We start from the raw sequence: 21,187 nt of genomic DNA, 5'->3' as shown, positions 1-21,187 counted from the left end.
CATGTTTTGTTATAGCAACCATCATTATACTTTACGAATGATATTTTATGATGAATACTTTCTACTACAAGGGCAAATTCAGGAAGATGGAAGTATTCTGAAGCTTCCAAGGTATAATCTCTAGCTGTAATACAAGCTATAGTATCTGCTCTGTAGGCTAGTTGGTAATTTTCCAGTTAATGTATTAACTTGTACTTTTATGGTTATAGCACACATGCTTGAAAGAGGTAGACAGATCCGATTTCTGAATATTTTATTGTTAATTTGGGCGATAGGTTACGTTTGTAGTTGTTTGGGATTCACTTATTTTGAAAATGCACACCGGAAATGCTAGTACGCTATTAGTTCTGTGTTTACGCTAGTTTGACTCAATTTAATGTAGTGTAATTCCTGATTGTGGCCACTGGAGGGCAGTTAACACTCTTGGGACTCGAGTGCAGTCCAATGTAGAAATGATATGAATACTACAACTTCTGGCGATAACTTTCAAAATAAAGAACAAGAAGCCAACAAAGTAATCAAATCTTTAAGATATAAACATTTATAGCAGTTATTGTATATGTTTTTTTGTTTTTTTTGTTTTGTTTTTATCAAACGTTAAGGTGTGCAATATACCTCTCCGGGAGGAAACTGGAACCATAGGCAAACTCAGTTCCGCTCTGTGGTTATTTATTGGATGCAATTGAACCGAAGAAGCTGTTATTTTCATGTGAATCTAGATAAAATATAAGAAACTTTAAAATGTTATTTATTTGGCAAATAAAGTTAATTCACCTTTTTTTTTTTTTACATTTTTATACTCCTAAACCTGTAACAGTACATGTCAATTCAGCGGACATAACCTGTGCTAGACTGTGGCAGTCCCAAGAGTGTCAACTGCCCTCCAGTGGCCACAATCAGGAATTACACTACATTAAATTGAGTCAAACTAGCGTAAACACAGAACTAATTGCGTACTACCATTTCCGGTGTGCATTTTCAAAATAAGTTAATCTCAAACAACTACAAACGTAACCTTATCAAGCATTACATTCTCCAAATAAAACCAATAGTTCTGTTCGAAATGCAAGTAAATAACTATACTTTTACATCTTAATCAAAAAATAATAATGTGCTTTACTATTATTCCTTTTTTGTTCAATTCGTGGATAACTAACAATTGTATTTTAGCATTAAAAATATCATTTTGGTTAAAGAGCTTCTACATACTGGTGTATAAACCCTTTAAGAAAGATAACAAGTTATTTTGATAATTACAAATGCTGTTAGTTTAGGGCAGCTGTGGCATAAACCTGTTGTTTTTATGTCAGATTCTGTGGACATTGGCATTTGGATTAGAATGTGACTGAAAGTTGGTCTTATATATTGGAAAACTAGTCAATTTGTTTAATTCACCTGGCGTAACGGACCTTTTTCACAGCAGATATTGTTCGACATGAGATCTACAGGTTTTACATTAATTAATCATTTTAAAAACAACATACATTGGCCATTACAGCATTGCTAAAACAACAAATATACAGTGAATTTACACACAACATAAAAAGTTTAAGACAAAATTTTGTTTATTTTTTTTTATTATTTTCTATAAAAGAAATGAGTTTATTCAATGATCATAACAGACGTAATCAGAGACCTCGATAGACCACTCACATACCAAACGATAATCGAGGAAAAGGTTTGAACAAAACCCCCAAAAACAGAACACATGTAACACAAAATAAAATACCTGAATAAAGCAAACTCTGGGCTGAGCTGCGGGTCAGCACATTCTCTGTAGAACTCATGGCACATTATGTCCAACAGTTAACTGTGAAAAGAAAAGAAAAAAGGCTAAAAAGGAATGAATTTTTTTTTTTTTACCCTTTCAAAACCAGCCTAATATTAAAAGTGATATATTCATATATGGTGGACTTGATAGAAAATAAAAAAGGTGTCTTAAGCATTAGAACAAATTCTCCTGAAGTACTGTTTATCTGTCCGTCCTCCTCTTATAGAATGCTTATCTACATTGTGGAACATGCCTTCCTGTACCACACACACACACACACACACACCAGAAATGAACAAAAACACAAACACAGCCATCCAAATGTACACAATCACACTCACAGACCAGACTTTAACTCTAGTGTGGCAAAGCCGAAACATCTCTACCTAAAATCTGCCGATTGAACAGAAAGAGAACGTATTTGTCAGGTGTGTACACTCGTAGAAGTCCAGCTAAAACTAAATTTAAAACCAGAATATTGACACCGGGTAAAATATAAAATGTTTTTTTCTTCCTTCCTTTCCCCTCCCACCCCACCCACAAATTCTTTCAAAAAATCTCCCTCCATCTCTCTTCTGAAATTTAAGCCAACGAGAATTGCAAGACAATACAGGCACTGGAGAAAAACACCCAAAGAGACAAGGGGCAAGGACAGACATTGTCCCACATCCAAACGTCTCCAAGAACAGAATTTTAAATCACATCCACTATTATCGAACAAGATCAAATATATAAATCATAACTGTTTGTTGTTGTTTTTCCCTTCAGTGTTTCTCACATTTGAATCGTTTTTTAACTGTTTTATTTTTGTATTGTTGCAAAAACCTTGGAGCTTCTGATCCTTTCTATGATTTTTTTTTTCTTTACTAACCTGATTCAAATAACAGCGATCCGCCTCTGCTTTTTGACCACTGACTCACTTCTTCACTGATATGTTAGTGTGACGGCTGCAAACATAGCCAACATGTCTTAAAAGTGTAATACAAATAATGGTGCAACACTAATGGGGGGGAGAAGAATCATAGCAACTGAACACCAGAAACTGCTGGACTTTTTCCATTCTTCTTTGAACAATTTCCTCATTTCGGCTTATAATGAAAAATACAAGGCAGGAATAAAAACATTGACTGATTCTGTATTTGACGAAATACTTGCTTGAACTATGATTAATGCATATATGCAGGGGGTTTCTTCCCACCCACCCCCGCCAACTACCTATCATGTTTTAAGAGCATAAAAGATAATGGGTTGTTTTGGCATAGACATAAGTGGTGGAGTGTGTTGTTGTGAAGATTCAAAAACCTATAGAGAAAAGTAATGAAAGATCCAAAATAAATGGTTATCCGAGCATAAGAAAATACTTTTTTACAGTAGATACTAGGTGATGAAAAAGTTCTGCACTGTTCCTACTCCTGGTTGTAAATGTTATTATTGGTTTGTCCATGTGTGCAGGCCCCAGAACATAATAGTCTGTTTAGGAAAGAGGTGTAAGGCAAAGTGTACCTTCTCTGCAGAGAAATATACATGATTTACAGTATGGAAAGCCCCCCAACCCCAACTCGAACCCACCCCCTGCCCTCCCCCCTAACCCAACCATCTTGTGTTCACTTACAACAAAACAAAACATAAAAGACCAGTCCTCTTCATCATCTCAGACAACTGGCAGTTTCAAAACACCTCTGCGCAGTCTGTCAGTACATTATCAGAGCATTTTCATAGTTATTGGGATGCCTTTACTCTTACTGATGCACCCATGTCCACAGAAGCAAAGTGTGACGAAGGCAACCGTGCCAACAGGGGTCCGTCCTCTCCTTGCTATGAGGCATCACGCAGTCAGTGCCAAATTCCCCCTGGAACTGATACCCTGAACAGTGAGACACTCCCTGTGTGTTGGGTGTGATCAGTCCAGGGGGGGGGGGGGTAAAGCAAGCTGTGGACATCCCATCGAGCGTCTGTCACGTCTCCATACAGTCCATGCTCCTCTGTAGTGAGGAATCATCAACTCTCACTTCAGAGGAAGTGTATATCAGAGTTTCTTTTCCAGTTTTTTTTGTTTTGTTTTGGGGGTTTTTTGCAGTTATGTTTCAGTTGTTCCACTCCTCAAAACAGGTTCTCCTCAAAGATAGCCATTAAGTCACTTTGGAAATTCATGTCGATATTCACTGCCATCTGGAGAGAGAAAAGGACAACTGAGCACTTCCTTCACATTCATTCAACATGAAACACAGATTCAACTAACAATAACAGGGTATATGCAGGAATCCTGAAGCTAATTTCAATACCTTTTTATATTATACCCTATTTCTCCAAGTTAGGTAAAACAAAACTTAAGGGACAGGAAATGACCATCAGACAACAGAGGATACTGGGAGCTAACAGCAGTTAGCATTTGGCAAAGTGATCATTTGCAAGCTCTAGCAGGCACATTGCCGTCATATATAACATGTATCCACTGGACAGATAAATCCTCTGAGGCTGGAAGTTTGTGTAGGACTCTGTGCTGCACTGTGGAGCCAAGAACAGAACTTTTTGCGGACTTCTGGTTTTCGGATACCTTTGCCCTCGCCTGCACTCTTGCGTGTTTTACGGACAAAACGGAGCTCCGCGAGACAACAATTCAAGGAATTTAGCGCATCGTGACGTCCCAATGAGTGCGGAAGTCAACATGGCAACATTCACGCCAGGAGGAGCGCGTTTGCTTTCGCAAGATGCGTAAAGTCACGTGTACGCGTACGGCCCGAGCTGATCTTGCGCATTGTTGTTTTTAACAAACATGGGGAGGAAAATAAATACATTCATGCAAGTTTTTGCAGTCAAACTCTATGGAATTGAATTGAACACCTCATGAAATCATGATTAAGACTTTTTAAGGGCCTTAATTTTCCCAAAATTGATTGATCAACTTTTAATATTTTTACGACTCCGCGGACACCTTTATTAAAAGAAAAACATTATTATCTCACCGCTTCTCGCCTCCTCCTCTCCTGCTCTCGGCGGCGTGCTAGGTCCCTCTGTTGGTCAAGTGGGTTCTGCGCTGCAGGCTGAGGTGGTGTGGGAGGTTGTGGAGGTTGAGGAGGTGGCTGAGGAGACTGGACAACAGTCGGTAGTTCCTGCTGCTGCTGCTGCTGCTGCTGCTGCTGCTGCTGCTGCTGCTGCTGCTGCTGCTGTTGCTGCTGCTGTTGTTGCGAAGGGGCTTGGATGTGCTGTTGTTCCAGACGCCGGCGAGGCTCCTCGTGCACCCTTCTGCTTGGCTCGATGATGTCATCCTCATCCCGACCTCTGGAAAACATTCAGGCCAATAATTGACACCAGGTGAAATCAAACAGTTTTTCACGGTGTTTTTAAGCGGGTTCGTGTCGGAGTAAGAAATATGCTTCAAGCTACATCTGGTTCCATTTTGAATGTTTCAAAGCAAGATCACTGCACAACAACAGGACTGCAGAGATAGTGGCTGCTTCAGATGACAGATGTTTCTAAATGTTTGGAGCAAAGGCTTTGACACCAGTAGGCTGGACTTTCTGCAGATGGAGGCCTCATGATCTCCCAGATCAGATTTTAGTTTAATTCAACTAAAGCCTGTCCCACATTAGAGGATTTTCAAATAAAAAGAGAGAAGACAGACACAACCAACTTTAACGACTGCAGTACCTTGAACATGTGTGGCCTATAAAGAATCTTGTTGAAAAACACAAAATGAGCGAAAGCAAAGACTGTAATTCAGTCAATTGCTTATTATTTTGTCCAAATAATATTGTTTTGATTTGACTACATCTACATTTATAACTTATTTATACTCGTACAGATATGTAGAAAATATGCTTCACTACAAATACGTGCAAGTTCCTTTGCTTCAATAAACTTCGATAAACAGTCATTATCAGGGACATAGATAAATCTATCCCATAATGGTGACATTTTCAGACAATGTTGAAGCGCTGCAATTGTCGAGAAAGAGTGCTGCCACATATATGATGTGATCAATAATAATATTTTCAGTGTTTAACATTGACCCCTGAAACCACCCCTCCAGAATTCATGGGTTAAAAACTATTTTCAGAAGTTGTTGTAGTCCTTCAATATGGCCACTAGGGGGAACAACATATCACCTTTTGGTCCAGTTTCACACAATTAACATCAACTAGACACATTATTCAGCAAATTAAGTGCATACGTGGCTTAAATTCAGTACTACATATTATGATAACTTAAACCTAGTTAGTGTTAACATTTGCGTAAGCAACAAAGTTGTTCAACCTCAAATGTCTAAACATATTCTTTCTTGTTGTTTGCAATGAACCTATAAACAGGCAGCTTCACAATCAATTTTTTGCAAATCAAATATCTAACTGATGACAGGTCATGTCATCACAGACATCATCATATTTCATCATATTTCATCTCCATGATTCTTCTGGACACCCTTACCGTAGTTTGTCCTGCTCCCTGCGTAGCCGGTCTTTTTCTGCCTGCTCAGCTTGGGCCTTCAGAGCTTTCTCTCTCTCCTCTTTTTCCCGAGCAGCACGACGAAACTGTTCAAAACTGTCACTGGATGATTTCACTGCGGATAAAGGCGTAGATGTGGACTTCTGTGCCAGGCTGGCCCATGAGCCCATATTCTTCAATTTCACATCCTAAGGTGCACACACAAAAAAGGAAACTATCATCAACTCAAATGTGTAGCAAGATATAATTTATAACAAATGAACTGAATAAGCTATGTGTTTAGCCGGGGAAATTGTCTCCAAACCCACCTGTACTTTTTTAGGGGCGATGGGCACCTTAGCCTCCTGCTTGAACTTCTCCTTGTCTTGCAGAGAGGCAGGCGGCCCAGTGGGCTCAGAGGAACGGATGACAGGGCGAGAACTGTCCATGGACTTCACATCTGGACACAGACAGAGAAAAACATTGAGTTATTATCTTGTGTGGCTCCGTCTTCATATACTGTGTTGTTGTTTTAGAGCAAGAAATTCAGAGGAAAAGGAAAGTCTTGGTACTCACTCTGTTGGCCGTGTACTAGTTGAGACGGCTTAGTATCTGGGTGTTTGTGATGGTCTGGTCTCATTGCAGGATTAAAAGGCTCTCCTCTCATCACTGGTGATGGAGGAAGTTTTTCTTCCTTTAATACACCTTGGTTCCCTGTGGGTCTCTGCTGCATGGGAAGAAAATGAAGACGCAATGTTGATCCTGCACTGAAACACCCCATCCTCGCCGAAATGAACTGTGCAGTTTGCTCACCTTTTTCGGCTGCATGTTGTGGGGTGGAGACTGGTGGGACACAGGGGGGAATTGGGGAAGCTGTGGGGAATGCATCATGAGAGGGGATGGGTTGTCCCTTATGTGACCTGTCAGCAAAGGAGAGGCATATTGAATTTCAGGCAAAATTATTTTGCATAATTGTTGTGTATAATTCTATCACACTGCATTTCGGTCTCATCTTTTCACCTGGGTTGTAAGGGTCAGGCTTGGCTGTGCGAGGGGAGGGCTGTTCATGCTGATGCTGGATGATCTGCTGTGCTTTGTTGGTGGGCATGGATATTTTGTGTTGGGATCCCTGGGACTGACCAGCTAGTCCAGGACCTTGCTGGTAGTTCTGTTGCAGTGGCTGACTGTGCTGCATGTGCCGGGCCTGGAGCAGAGGGATTTGTTGGGGCGGGGCCTGATGCGATGGGGTTGGCTGAGCGTGCGACTGAACAGGGAGCTGGGGATGAGGCAGCGTAGTCTGAGACAAGAGTTGTCCATGGACGGACTGAAGGAGAGAAGTCTGTCCTGGTTGTTGTTGTTGTTGTTGCTGTTGCTGTTGTTGTTGTTGTTGTTGTTGTTGTTGTTGTTGTTGTTGTTGTTGTTGTTGTTGCTGTTGCTGCTGCTGATGCTGCTGCTGCTGCTGCTGACGAGCCTGCGCCTGGAGCGACTGCATGGACTGCTGAGGTTGACGGGGTTGCTGGAACTGCTGTAGGAACAATGGTACTTGGTTCAAAGGCATTGTAGATCCTGGTTCTTCATCATCCTCCAGCAGCATCTGCGGTGGTTGGGAAGACAGCAAGCCCTGGGGCGTGAGCGTTGGAGGGGACATGGGCCGCTGGTGCAGAGGCTGGGGCGGGTGAAGGATCTGAGAGGGCAGCTGGTGCTGTGGTGGTAGTGGTGGTGCAGACTGGGCCTGAAGCTGTTGTTGTTGTTGTTGTTGCTGCTGCTGCTGCTGCTGCTGCTGCTGCTGCTGCTGCTGCTGCTGCTGCTGCTGCTGCTGCTGCTGCTGCTGCTGCTGCTGCTGCTGCTGCAGAGTTGGCTGCTGTTGCAGAGTTGGCTGCTGTTGCAGAGTTGGCTGCTGCTGCAGAGTTGGCTGCTGCTGAGGAGGAGGTGCTGGTTGCTGCTGAGGTGGTTTGGGATGAAGAGGTGCTGCCTTGTGACTGGGTCGAGATGGTTGTTGAGGCATGGAACTGTGCAAGGCTGAGACAGAAGGAAAATAAGAAATCAGCAACAAAATACACAATTTCTATGTTGTGGTTGAATAAAAAAACTAAAAAATGTTTACAATTTACAAAATTTGTTAACTGGTAAAAACTAAATTTAAGAAAAGATGCCTCGTACATAACAACAAAATATGGGCCTTTGGTTTATAATACTGTATAAATGACCGCCTTTTGGTTATACGTCTTCTCCAACCAGTCAAATTGCAAAAAATCAGGTCGCATTAAAAAGAAAATGACAAGCATGAGGTCATGGTGTTCTTGAATATTGACCACCAAAGTCTGATCCAAAAGAACATTTGTGGATAATTTAAAGACATTTCCTCGAGTCACTCCTGGTATGCTTCATCAACAATGAATCTCTAAGCAATTATTTTCTGGGCCTGTCTAAAATGCAGCAGTCTGCCTACAGCTTTACCTGGAGATGTGAGGACAGGGTGCTGGTTGAGGAATGGATGGGTCTCAGGTGACACAGGCCCAGCAGGATGAGCATTGAGGTGCGGAGGCGAGGAGGAGTTGCTTGTGTGCTGCGAGAGATGCACGAGGGGCTGGCCGAAAGGCGGCAGAGAGTCAAAGCTACTCTCCAGTAACTGAGAAGATTCCAGAGCAGCAACAGGGGGAGCCATGAAGCCTGCAGGAGATGGCTGATGTTGTGGCTGATGGTGCTTCATTTGACTGTTAGACTGAAGGCCTACAGGTTGGGAATGAAGCCCAGGCTGAGTAGGGCCACTCTGAGTGGGAGGATGCGCCTTCTTCCCATCCTTCACAGACTGTCCCTTCTTTTTCTGCTGTTTTATAATTCCTTAAAAAAAAAGTCAAATCAAGATTAGACTTTTACTTGAGGGTTTTTCGGTTTGGGTTTTGCGAGGACTAAAATATGCAGCAGTTACCAGTTCCTTCAGCTTCACTCTCGGAGCTGGAACCACTGCTCTCTGAAGAAGATCCAGTCTTTTTGGAGGTAGCCATGGACTCCACATTCTTCTCAACTGCAAAACAACAATTATAGCTACAGTACATGCATTTCTCGAATAAACAATCCCAATTGAGATTTCTGACGTGGCTTACCTGGAAGCTTTTTCTTTTTGCGTAGACATGAAGACACATATCTCTCCAGCTCACGAAGAGTGGAGGGCTTTAACGTCTCAAAGTCAATCTCAATCTCATCAGGGTTAGAGTTTTTGAGCGAGGGCTCCCTGGACTGTATAATATGCACTACACGGCCAAGCTTGTCACCAGGAAGCTTATTAATGTCCAAGCTCAACTGCCTTTTCTCCTCATATGTCATGGGCTTGCACTTTTCCCCTGTAGTTGATGACCCAGCAGCCCCCAGGTCATCTTCCAGGCTGGGAACTGGCTGCAAGTTGGAGGAATGATTGTTTTTCATCCCTTCCTTTTTACTGAAGATGAAAAACAGAAATGTTTTACCAATATGTAACACACAAGCTAATTTTGAGAAACACAACTCACAGGATAACTAACCTAAAACTAAACTAAACTATGCAACTAAGGGAGCTTCTATACTTTTTATAAATGGAAATATGGAAAAAAGTTTTAAATTCACCTGGATTTCTTCTTGGAAACAATCTCTTTGCCGTTATTGTTACTGGTCTTGGTTTTCTTAGAGAGCTGTGGAACAGGTGTAGCATCCTGGATTTCATCGAGGCTAGGCATGCTTCCTTTCTTCTTAAGCTTATCTTTTTTCTTCTCTTTCTTTTCCTTCTCTTTCCTCTTTGGTTTGCTGACTTGTGGTTGAGACAGGGCAGCCAGCTGCTCATGAACAGCCTTTAACTGTACCAACAGAAATGACCAGTTCTCAAGTAAGGGTTACAAAGCTGGACAACAAATTTACCAACACTTTGAACTTCTCTGATGACTGACCTGTTCCTGGAGTTCGGCCAACCTATGGGCTCTCTCCTCTTCAGAGTCATCTGTGGAAGACTCAGACTCTGAAGAAGAGTCACTAGAACTGTCTGAGGATGAGGCGACGTGGGCCAAAGGAGGCGGTGGTTTAACAGGAGCAGGATGGTGAAGTGTAGGAGCTGGGGCAGAAACCAGAGGCTTGCTCTCGGGTTCATCTGGCATTTTAGCAAAGCGCATCTCAAACACATCCTGTAAAATTGTAAGAAATACAAAATGAAAAAATTTAACAAAATCTATGCATCTAGACTCTATTTATAGACTCTATATCTATTTATAGATATAGGTTTGTTACTTTTTCTGATATGTTGCTTTGTGAAACCTGCTGTATTTGAATTCTTTTGGACTGAATTATTCAAATGTGATTTGTCTGTAGGTGGTCTGTTATAGGTGGGACATATGTAGTAGGGTTAGACTGAACTGAACAATTCTTCTATGAATTATAGGAGGTGATGGACCATGGCTATGGACGGTTAAACAAATGACACTAACCTCTGGTAAAGCAGATTTATTTCTCATCATTAAAATGAATAAATACAGGCTGTTGTTTTAATTGAGTTACACTGTGAATCATAATGTACTATTATTTGCAATTTAGACTGTAATTACCTGTAGTTTGCGTGCCATAGCTACCACCTCATGGTCTGGTGGGTTATATTTGTAGCAGTTGGAAAACATTAATCGTACATCAGCAGCAAACTCCTGGGGTTCCCGGTATTGCCTGTTCTCCAACTTGGCCTATTAAACACATTAGGGAAATTAATTACTTGACCGGCCACAAGTCTCAGTCTCGGTAATATATTATGTTATACATTTGACTAACTAAATGCGTCTTCAACACACCTTGACGGTGAAGAGGTCCATGGGATGTTTGATGATATCATGATAATCGTGTAGTCCAAGTGCATCGACATCAACAGGTTTATAGAAAGGCCAAGCGTAAGCAGCATGCTTCTTTGACAGCATCTCCCTAACTAAATGAGCACAATATCCCAGCTGATCTTGAGGTTTGGGGCTATGACCTCCACTTGGTCCACTCAGACTGATACCCATGCCTATGTGATGCTGAGAGTCTGGGGCCTCCTTCTTTATCAGTTTTGTAGGTCTGGTACTCTCTCGTCTGGGTAGTGTCTTCCCAGATTTGGACTCTGCGGGTGAAGATTCACTGAGTTGGTCGTTTGCCGTGGGAGTTGTAGTGTCTGCTTTCCTTTTCTGGCTCTTTCTTTGCTAGATTGTGAACAAAGCATAGAAATGGAGCGAAAGGAGGACATAAATGATTGGTGATGCCAAAACATAACCATTTCCACGTACAGTCAAAAATGTCAAAAGAAATCTTGAAAAAGACAAATTAGGGTGTGCTACATAACATTGATTGTCTAAATAAGATCTAGACTTAACTGCAGAAAGACATAAAGTAAAAATGATGAGCTGTGTAAATCTAACATGGACCTTTTTTTTTTTTTAAATCACAGTATTAATGACAAAATCAAAAGACTGATCTAAATTGAGAGCACTTGCAAAAGATTATTTTCAATCGTCAGTCAAACTCACTTTGGTCATAGTTATAGAGTTCTGCAGCATGGGTGCAGTGCTCTGGATGGATGGCGGAGGAGGAGGAAGGGAGGTCTGAGCAGGAGGAGGCACAGAAGTCATGATGGGAACTTGAGGAGCACAGTCTAGTGGGCCCACAGAGTAGGGAGCTCCAAGCTGCGGCGCATGGCTAGGTAACGTAGGGGGTATATGGGCCTGCATCAAAGGCTGGGGAGGTAGCAAAGGTGGGCCTTGCACAGGCCCTCTCATCTGCGGCACTGCCGAGAGATTCGACAGACCCCGTGTTTGAGGAGACATGGACATAGGATCGCCGATGGCCCCTGGTTTCAAGTTCAAGCCTTGAAGAAATACCATAAATTAGTAGCCCATCTAAACAGGTTGAAAAGGTATGATACTATCAAGGGGTAAATCACATACCTCCCTCTCGTCGGCCCCGCCCACGTCCTTTTCCTGTCATGACAACAATCTCAGTTTCTTCCTGAGGCATTTCTGTGACCTTCTGGAGGAAAACCTTCTCTAGGGCCTCAGCCATTAAGACTATGTCATCTCCAGGCTGCAGGGGGAGACAAACACTGAGTAAATGTGGAGGCATTAAAAAAAAAAAAAATTGATCAGGATCAATTGAACAACTAGTTTACCTTGTTGTATATATAGCAGTTGGTAAACATTGTGTTGAAGTCTTGGATACATTCTTGGGCATTCCAGTAGTAACTGTTTTCAAGCCTTTTCTTGATTGTTCCCATGTCCATAGGAATTTTGATTATCGTGTAGTAGTCCTGGAAAAGTTGCACACAAGTTAATTGTCATCAATTAAAGAAATCACTTAACTTTTTTTCCAGTTGCGATGATACCACCGTGACTGCTTTTGAAGTCTTTAAAAATAACATAAAACATTTTTTTTAGAAATTGCATCTCTCTCGTCTTGCATAAAAACAAGATAAATCCATACTATGTGTGAGAGTTGTTTTAATATTATAAATTATACTAAGATGACTCATTGTGAAGGGAGTAAAATGAGACACAGATGTGTGTGGATGCAATATTAAAGAGTTGGAAACACCAATAAATATTAATCATCATATAAGAAATACACACCTGCAATCATCAGAACCTGTTGGGTTATTTGCATGTGATGCCTACTTTGTTTTGAAGTGTGAGGCAGGATGTAGATATGGGTGAAGATAATGTACTCACAGGCAGGTTAAGTTTGACTGCGTCCACTGGTAGATGAAAGGGCCAGGCAAATTGGTGCTTCCAAATGGACTTCACCACGACCTTGAGCAGGTACTGCAGCTGATTGGTCTGGCGCTTTGGCCTGTCGAGGTTGATATACTCTGGAGGTGGGGGGTTGCCATTTGACTGGGCCTGCCCCTGGCTGCTGCCGCCACCCGACATCTGCGCTGCGTCCAGGCCGTCCCCCATTCTAACAGGGTTGGGCATGGGCTCGGGCCCCGGAGCGGGAGCTGGAGCTGGAGCAGGGGCAGGGTTAGTGGTGTTGGCAGGACACCAGCTCAGTCTTGGCCCCGACACAGACTCCACTGACAGAGCACCGCTGATCCCATCGCACTCCTCTTTGGACTCTCTTAAGAGAAAAAAGAAAAAAAAATCATGAGCATCAACAGTCATCAAACGTCATTTTGGACATTACGAACACATTCTTGATATAATCATTAACCAAAGGACATTTGAGTGCTACTTTGCTTATTGTACTTCCAAAAGTATACTAATAGTAACCACCTATTTGTAGAATAAGTTTTTTAGTGACCATAGACACCAGTATGCTTAAGTATGCTGAAAGGTCTCAAAATGAGAGGATGGTTCTGTTAGAATTAAACAAAGACACAAAAATGCTGCCAACTCATTTGTCCGAATTAACAAATTAAGAAATACAATTTGACTGATACAATTCTAAAACGCATCTTCAGTTATGTTGGGAAATTTAGCAACATTAACCAGCGAAGCTGCATGTTGCTGGTGAAAGATCCCTCACCTCACCCTTCCCTGTGTGTTAGTGTCATCAAAACTAAAAAGGTTCACTTTGTCTACTGTGAGATATTATAAAAACATGGGGGTCCAAAAAAACAGCCTCTGAAGAGCTGACAGCTCCTGATATAAAAGGCTCATTGTGGAGAAATGGAAAACAACAATTAAAAACAATGAGGTGATCGTACTAACATATATTCCACATATTGTTATAATTCTTTTCTGATCAATTTCTGCTAATAACTCACTGGACCTTTAAGTGGTTATATGTCTGTACATTTATTATGCATCAAGAGGAGCCAAGAGGCTAGGAATTATGACTCGCATGTGTGTGCTTTCCTGGCTCTTTGTCATTCCATTTTGTCTCAGGACCTGGGAGCATTCGGGGATGTGGGCGGAGAAGAGTGGCGAGTGGGGGTGGGGGGTGTCACATCATCTGGCAGCTGAGGAACGGTGTGTTCTACTACGCAATGATCAGTTCTACACAATGTCCTCTCCCAGGCACTCAGGGACATCACATTCAAGATACACACAATGGCTTTAAGTAGAAATAATAGGAAAAAAAACTAAAAAGCCAAAGGGACAACACTGTAAAATCCCAATTAAAAAGAACTTGCAGACTTCCACACTGAAATTCCCCACAAAAGGGTATTGAAGAAAAACACAATCCACTGAACAGTATAGATCTGTGATTAATCACATTCCTGTTGAGTCATTTTCTACGCAGAGCGAAGCAGTTTGTACACCACATGATTGGAGCGTTGGCCTCCCCGAGGCACTGAAACGCAGTGGAGAATGTGACTAACTGACCAAAACATTAAGCAAAACACAAAAAGAAACAGTTTAACGCTGATCATACATTGAGTTTGGCTTGAAGCTAAAACTGAAAGATTATGACTTAAAAGATAATATCAAAATAAACATGCACAGACTGTCTAAGCCCAATACACGATGGTCCACAAGGCTAATTCTTCTCAGTAAAGCAAAACTGTATGTTTAGTATGTGCAGGCGACATTGCTAGAAAATAACTAATATTTTTAAAAGCTTTGCTGAACTCAGAAAAGGCTTTAGAGAAACTAAACCACCAGCTATTTTCGTTAATGAGCAAATCTGACAATTGTCTTTGGTCTATGAAATGATAAAAAAATAGAAAGGAAACTGAATGTACAGTAGTGTGAGATTTGACAGCTCTCACTAATGTAATGTGCTGTGATGGGTACATGCAGCTCAGCTGCTACACAATAAGGTTGTAGATCCTTAGCAATGAAACAGTCACACATTAGGAGATTGTCTTCCCTTTTCCAAGTTGAGCAGCAGTCTTGTCAGCATCCCAACAATTCTGGGCTGAGCTGGGTCTGTTTTGTTTTGTGTTTTGTTTTTCTAAAATGACTTGACATGGTTCCTCATGTTGATGGATTTTCTAGATTTCTAGAAGATGCACAGCAAAAGCAGTTCTTGTTGATCATTAAAGAGATTAGGGACCATTTATGATAAGCATAAGGCAACACAAAAACTACTGACCCTGCTAAACAAGAATAACAACATTTGGATGAGTTATCAGGAAGTCTGAGCTGAACTTAGATCACCTGCCCACATTGCGAACATGACATGCTAGTTACAAACACAAGTGTAAAAAGAAAAAGCTTAGTTGGGTAAGCTTAGTTACCCATATTCTTAAACTACTGTTATATTTATCAAAATCCAAATACCCCAATATTTATGGGTCAGTAAGTGAATTTGAGACACATTCAAAAGGACGGGAGACTCTCCAGACGATCCAGGTGAGGGGATGACTTGAGCATGCTGGAAGCCGGACACTAACCCAATTCGCCAAGAAGTGGCTGTGTTCTCATATGCACCATATGGCCATTTTCCACTATAGTCCCGAGATTAACCCACATTTTTGGGATGTTAAGTAGTTTTAACTGATCTACAGTTCGCCACTGTTCGGGTCGATTTTTGTGTCGGACGTCCTATGATGGCACTCTGGCGAAGTCACGCATAGCACCAACTTGGAACCTCGCCTGAGCAGTTACTAAAAAAAGTACCTGGTACTATGCTAGGTGAAACACAACTTAACCATGCTGTGCCGAGGCAAGGCGAGTAGAGCCAGAGGAAACACGCCATTAGTCACACACTATACTGGGGAGGAAGCAAGAAAATATTTTCAGAAATTCTACTACATTTGCTTGTTGCTTCTCCATACAATCTGCAGAAAATCTCCTGAGTTTAGTTTATGTTTGACAGCAGCTTGACATAGAACATGAATACCTCTCTGATCATCTCTCACTGCAAACTAGCTCACAGTAAGTGGCAATACTGTTTTAGGAAAACCAAGGGATAAGGCTGGCATTACATTACATTATTAAATGAACACAATGCCTCCTCTATATGTTAACTTAGGTAAAAACATTAGGGATATTTACAAATTGATGGAATATGATAAGGTTGAAGGTGGCAGGTTTAAAGACCTCAGCAACTTTATTCTAGGTCAGAAGATCTCAATCATGGCAAGACTGGTGGCAGCAGAGTTCTTTCTGACTGCAGTTTGGGGGGGCAGCAACATGCTGCTTTATCACTGAATGCTATTCATTACACTTAAAAAAAAGTGTAGACATTGGGCGACTCGACTTGCTTGAGTTTTGTTGAAAATGTCCTCTCACCTGAGACCCCATTTAGACCCTGGTATTAACATCCACCCCGACTGAGCAGATTATGTCCGGATGAATACAGGTCTGAACGACCCCTGTGTGTCCTGAACGTATCCTCAGATCTGATCACCATATACAGAGGTGGTTCAAGGACGCATGTGGCCACATTTCTGAGCATGCATGTACACAATCCACCTTCATGACGAATTGGAGACTGCTTCCCAGCTGACACTGTTGGACCACCAATAGTTTCGTGTTTTTTTTAAACACCAATGCATTATGTCATAAATGATATTATAATTAACCATAATTATTTATCATTCCAGCAGTGTGAGAATTCCTTTGATTCACTAGAACTCTTTTTCTCTTTTTTAGTAACTTGCCACACACGACAAACTCACCTACTGATGCGCACACAGACACTGGCCATCAGACACATCAGTCCAGACAGGCTCATTAAAAGCATACTTTTGCTTTCACAAACAGGCATGACATCAGTGCTTATATGAATAAAAGCCCGGGAATACCCAGATCCGATCATATGTGGTCACAGGAGATGCATCAAGGACAAATTTGGTTAAAAGGTGTGAACTTAACGCTGTCCAAGTACGATGGGATTATTAATGACATGTTTATACAAGGTCTGAATGGGACCCAAGGGACTTGGTTGGAAAACTCAAGGAACTTTCTCTAGATTAGCGGTCAAAAAGTGTTTGTGGAAAAAATACAGCATTGTCAGCATTAGGTATCTTCAGGTTGACCTATAAGGTCTCAGACCAGTCAACTTCAAAGTATTGAGTGCTTTCAGGTGAAAATGCATAATTCAGTCTCCTTGACAGTCCAAAAATGCACCAGTCTGGATTTTGCCATGTTTATCTCACTGTTGTCTTCTTCTTGTTCATTGTACTGGCTGTACTTCTGTTATTACTGGGTCAATGCCAGGATACCCCATTCCAACAAGCCAACAAACATGTTGATGTGTTTATCGCCTTTCATTTCCAAATCCAATCACTCTGCAATGCACGTGACGTTCACCAGGTTTCATAAATATTGCCTATGCCGACTAAATTTAGTGTGAAATAGGCTTTCACTTAATCTGTTTGAGTGTTTTTCTAAATAATTTAGCATCACTTACAAAAATGCTTAACAGTATCCCACACTACATTTGATATTAGCCAAAAAGCCAAGAAGCAATGAGAGCATTTCTGGTAATTTGTCCAGTTGCAACTAGTGTTTCTAAATTCTTAACACATTAAAGCTCTGGCCTTAACAATAATTTGTTAACTGTTGCACACTTTTCCTTATTTTTCTGCTTCTTACAGAGAAAAGGCCTTTGAGGAAAAAGTGAAACGAGGGAATGTCATAAAACAAGAGTCATGCTCCAGCTATAAGGTTACGCTCTTTATTCACTTTATAAAATATTATCTACAAGGCCATGTGTTGCCACAATTAATTTTTAATGGTAGCATTTCTTTAGAAGATTCACTTATCCCACCAAACGGCTGTTTTTTCAGTGATACCCCAACACTTGTGCAGCTGTCTCGTTCCAATAAAGCAATGCTGTTACCTTTGTTTGTCTCGTCATAAAACGTATCACTTTATCTAAACACCACTGAAAAATACAGAGAAATAGTGTTGTTTGAACTCATTTGACAACAGTTGGAACATAACAAACATTTGTTAATATTTAAAAGTTAATGCACTACAATTTTTCGAAAATACATTAAATGCAAACGCTTGATTCAGATTGGGGAGATGGGCAATATGTGTCGATCGTTTGTTATTCTTAAACTGTTATATTTTATCAGCTGGAGGGATATACCAATATATTGGTATTATATTAATGATTTGTTTGGTATATCACCAGTACTTGTTTTTCATGCGAATGGCGTCTCAACAACTTTTTTGATGATTATAATGCAGTATAATGCAATTTGGGCATGGTTGGTGGTTGAAATATGAGTAAGAACAATATCATCCTATTACAATTACACAGCATTTAACAATAACTTTTAAAGAACTGATGTTGCAGTCAAAAGTTACATTCTGTCCATACTAAGCTGTAAGAAAAATGAGAATATGCAAGCCTCAAAGACCTACATTCAGATAAGACCAATATTGTCACGTGAAACTAATCAGCAGCAGAGGCCTCCAACAGAGATCAATCAAGAGGTCGACTTCCTGCTGCTGCATGTCCTACATTACTCTAAAATCTGGAATAAGAGTTGACCTTTGCCCTGGACATACATCACTGCAGACTACTGCGGAATGTTTTCTCAGGAGGAAGTGGCTCTGGTTACAGGGGTGGGGGATGCACACCTCACACCAGGAAATCTGTGCTGTGTCTCAAATTGGATACTTTAGTCAGTATCCTCACATACACTGTGTATGTAATATTGTCCTAAATTCAATAGGGCTGTATTATCTACCTTCCTTGTCATCGCCATTCGCCACATTAGCTCCTGCCCTTCCTTACAAATAATCATTACACATAAAAGTCATGTCATCGACTGCCCTCACAACATGTTTTCCTTATACACTGTTTATGATGCTGATCCCTTCTCTTTTGCTGTGTAGCCAAGGCAGTGACCATCAAGAGTGTGAACTATCCACTGATTTTGACAGTTGTGTGTGAACCATACAGTCAGTTACTGTGTACTATGTGTCACCATACTTCAGGATGAACACCTGAATGGAAAAGTGAGCATGGGAAGTGTCCAAACAAAGCACTGATCTTATGTAGAGTCCTATATCAAACGGGAAAGCATAAAGGCAAGATGTTTGCATCGCTGATGAAAGAAAACTATTAATCATTCATGTATGCTGGGGTGGGGGGGTGTTACTTAGTGTCAGAATGATGTCCTGTTTTGCCTGAAAGTAACATAATAAATAGTTGATGAGGCCACAATGACAAGGCCAAGAACACCACTGCTTGCCTATTCACCAGCCTCATCTCTCCTTTAACCCTTCTTCAGAGGGGAGATTAACTCGATGATGATCTAAAATCATCTAAGACTGATGGGGGTGTCAACAGTAGTAACCCAATAAAAAATGATGGGCAAATATCAGATGGACTACGACCAAGTGGAACCCAAAGCCCAGCTATTAACACAAGCTTGTCATGGCATGGGTGAAATGAAAATATTTGATTGTTATCACACTCAAATAGTCTGTGTATGCTGCTTATAAAGGTATATAGGTTATATGTCAATAAAGCTAAAATTCAGTACTGTTTATGAATGAATTGTGAATTGTAGTAATTTATTAGTCATAACACGTATGCCTCTGGTGTCTCCAGTCATCTATGAAGTAGATGTATACAAGTTATTAAAAGAAAATCTCTCTTCAAAGTCAACTATGCCTGCTGACAGTCCCCAACTACTGACAGTCTGACAACAGTGATAAAGCCATTATCACTAGCTATAGTGGACACACTTAGCCCACATTTCTCAACATATATTGCTACTGTGACTAACTTTGACTTCATGAAAAACAAACATCAAGTTTCTATGGTAACACTCTGCACTGTATTTTTTTTATTCTCCATGGTTCCAATTACAATTTTGGAACCATTGAGATGCTCATTATGGTTGACCTATGCTATTTTTTTGTCTTTACACGAAAAGAGAAGTTGTTTTTGTTTACTTCTGTGTGGGACAACCTGAAATTATGAATCACAACATTCATTGTTTACAATAATTAACTGAACGGTCACATGCTCTAAAAGTATGCCACTATTCAACACATGAAGCAGATTACAGGAAACTACTGTATGAGTCAAAGTGTGAGCACACTCACTGGCTGGAAAGGTCCAACCATGAGTCAGGCACTTATAACAGGAAAGGCAAGAATCATAGTAGCTCCTATGGGTCAACTTCCAGCTGGTTAGGATAAGCAAGCCAAGCCCTACCAGGAATCAAAAGACATTTCTGCTACTGCCTCACACAACCCCCTTCTTCCTCCTCCCTATTCCCCCATACCCTCTCTCAACAGGAGGTAGGTTAATGGTTGCTGCCTGAAATCTGGATAACTAGTCTAAACACAACACAGTGGACATACTTCTTAACAAGATAGTTTTGCTAGACCTTGTAGACCAGAGGTAGCATTTACCACATACTAACAACCATTACTCCACTTACTGTCTTTAATTTAGGCTTCAACTCTGGTGTTAAAACATGATAGTATTCTGTGTGTACACGATTGTAAAGCTGTCACCGACACTGTTAAATATTGCAGAACGTTCCTCTACCTTACCAGATAATATTACCTTTTTACAGAGACTGAGTGTGCAATTTTTTCCAGGAGGGCATCCAGTTTTTGAAAATCCAGCAAATCGTTTGACTTGGCATGCATCTTGTAATCCATTTATGAACTCTACCAAATAGAAACTGAATCCAAAAAACAAGAATGAGGCTCGAAAGAATAACAAAGTAGTTTGTTTTTCCTTTCCACTCATGCAAAACACAGGAGAGACTTATTCGTCATGCTCCAGTATGTAAAATCCCACAGAACATGGTGAGTAATCCTTAGCGTAGTCGAAGCGAAGTTTGAGGATGGCTGTTCCGGGAAAAGGGCTCCAGTTTGGAAACAGTTGGTCCAACCGGGAAGGAAAGGGTATGGAAGCCTACAGCCAGCCGGCTGTGTTAGCTGAGTGAACCAGTCCGCTCTCTACCCCATCCCCCTCTAAGCAGTACAACAGGCCAGTTGCCACAGGCTCTTCGCTCCATTGTGTGTCTTCTCCAGGGCCTTCCCAGCTTAAATGGACACAAGCAGCAAGCAGGCAGGAGGAGAGGGGTAGGTGAGAGAGGGGAGAAAGCTCCGATAAGATCCAAGCGGAGCACTTAATTCTCCT

The 21,187-nt window shown here is 41.2% G+C and overlaps 1 protein-coding gene across 1 annotated transcript; it reads right to left on the bottom strand.

Annotated features, from left to right (window-relative positions):
• Window positions 1–3,377: 3,377 nt before the first annotated feature.
• On the bottom strand, window positions 3,378–20,788 carry brd4 (bromodomain containing 4). The gene is made up of 19 exons (XM_083896406.1): window positions 20,603–20,788; window positions 12,895–13,282; window positions 12,339–12,476; window positions 12,118–12,253; window positions 11,701–12,038; window positions 10,993–11,376; window positions 10,759–10,887; window positions 10,111–10,341; window positions 9,794–10,020; window positions 9,298–9,629; window positions 9,123–9,218; window positions 8,651–9,034; window positions 7,214–8,212; window positions 7,007–7,113; window positions 6,770–6,920; window positions 6,523–6,653; window positions 6,197–6,402; window positions 4,735–5,050; window positions 3,378–3,940 (listed from the first exon to the last, which is right to left on the bottom strand). The coding sequence occupies exons 1-19, from the start codon at window positions 20,698–20,700 to the stop codon at window positions 3,872–3,874; spliced, it is 4,860 nt and encodes a 1,619-aa protein (XP_083752532.1). The 5' UTR covers window positions 20,701–20,788; the 3' UTR covers window positions 3,378–3,871.
• Between the last annotated feature and the right edge of the window lie 399 nt (window positions 20,789–21,187).

The sequence above is a fragment of the Microchirus variegatus genome (genome assembly GCF_963457635.1).
Source record: "Microchirus variegatus genome assembly, chromosome: 10".
Lineage (NCBI taxonomy): Eukaryota > Metazoa > Chordata > Actinopteri > Pleuronectiformes > Soleidae > Microchirus > Microchirus variegatus.
The sequence above is the reverse complement of the archived record's forward strand: the minus strand, read 5'-3'. Positions and strand labels throughout refer to the sequence as shown.

Bases quoted from the DNA above. Each gene is read 5' to 3' on its own strand.
- brd4 (XM_083896406.1), bottom strand. From the start codon at position 20,700: ATGGATTACAAGATGCATGCCAAGTCAAACGATTTGCTGGATTTTCAA. The intron at 12,254-12,338 runs GTAAACTAGTTG...CTCCCCCTGCAG, and splicing joins ACTGCTATATATACAACAAG to CCTGGAGATGACATAGTCTT. The intron at 10,342-10,758 runs GTAATTACAGTC...ACAATTTTACAG, and splicing joins CTATGGCACGCAAACTACAG to GATGTGTTTGAGATGCGCTT.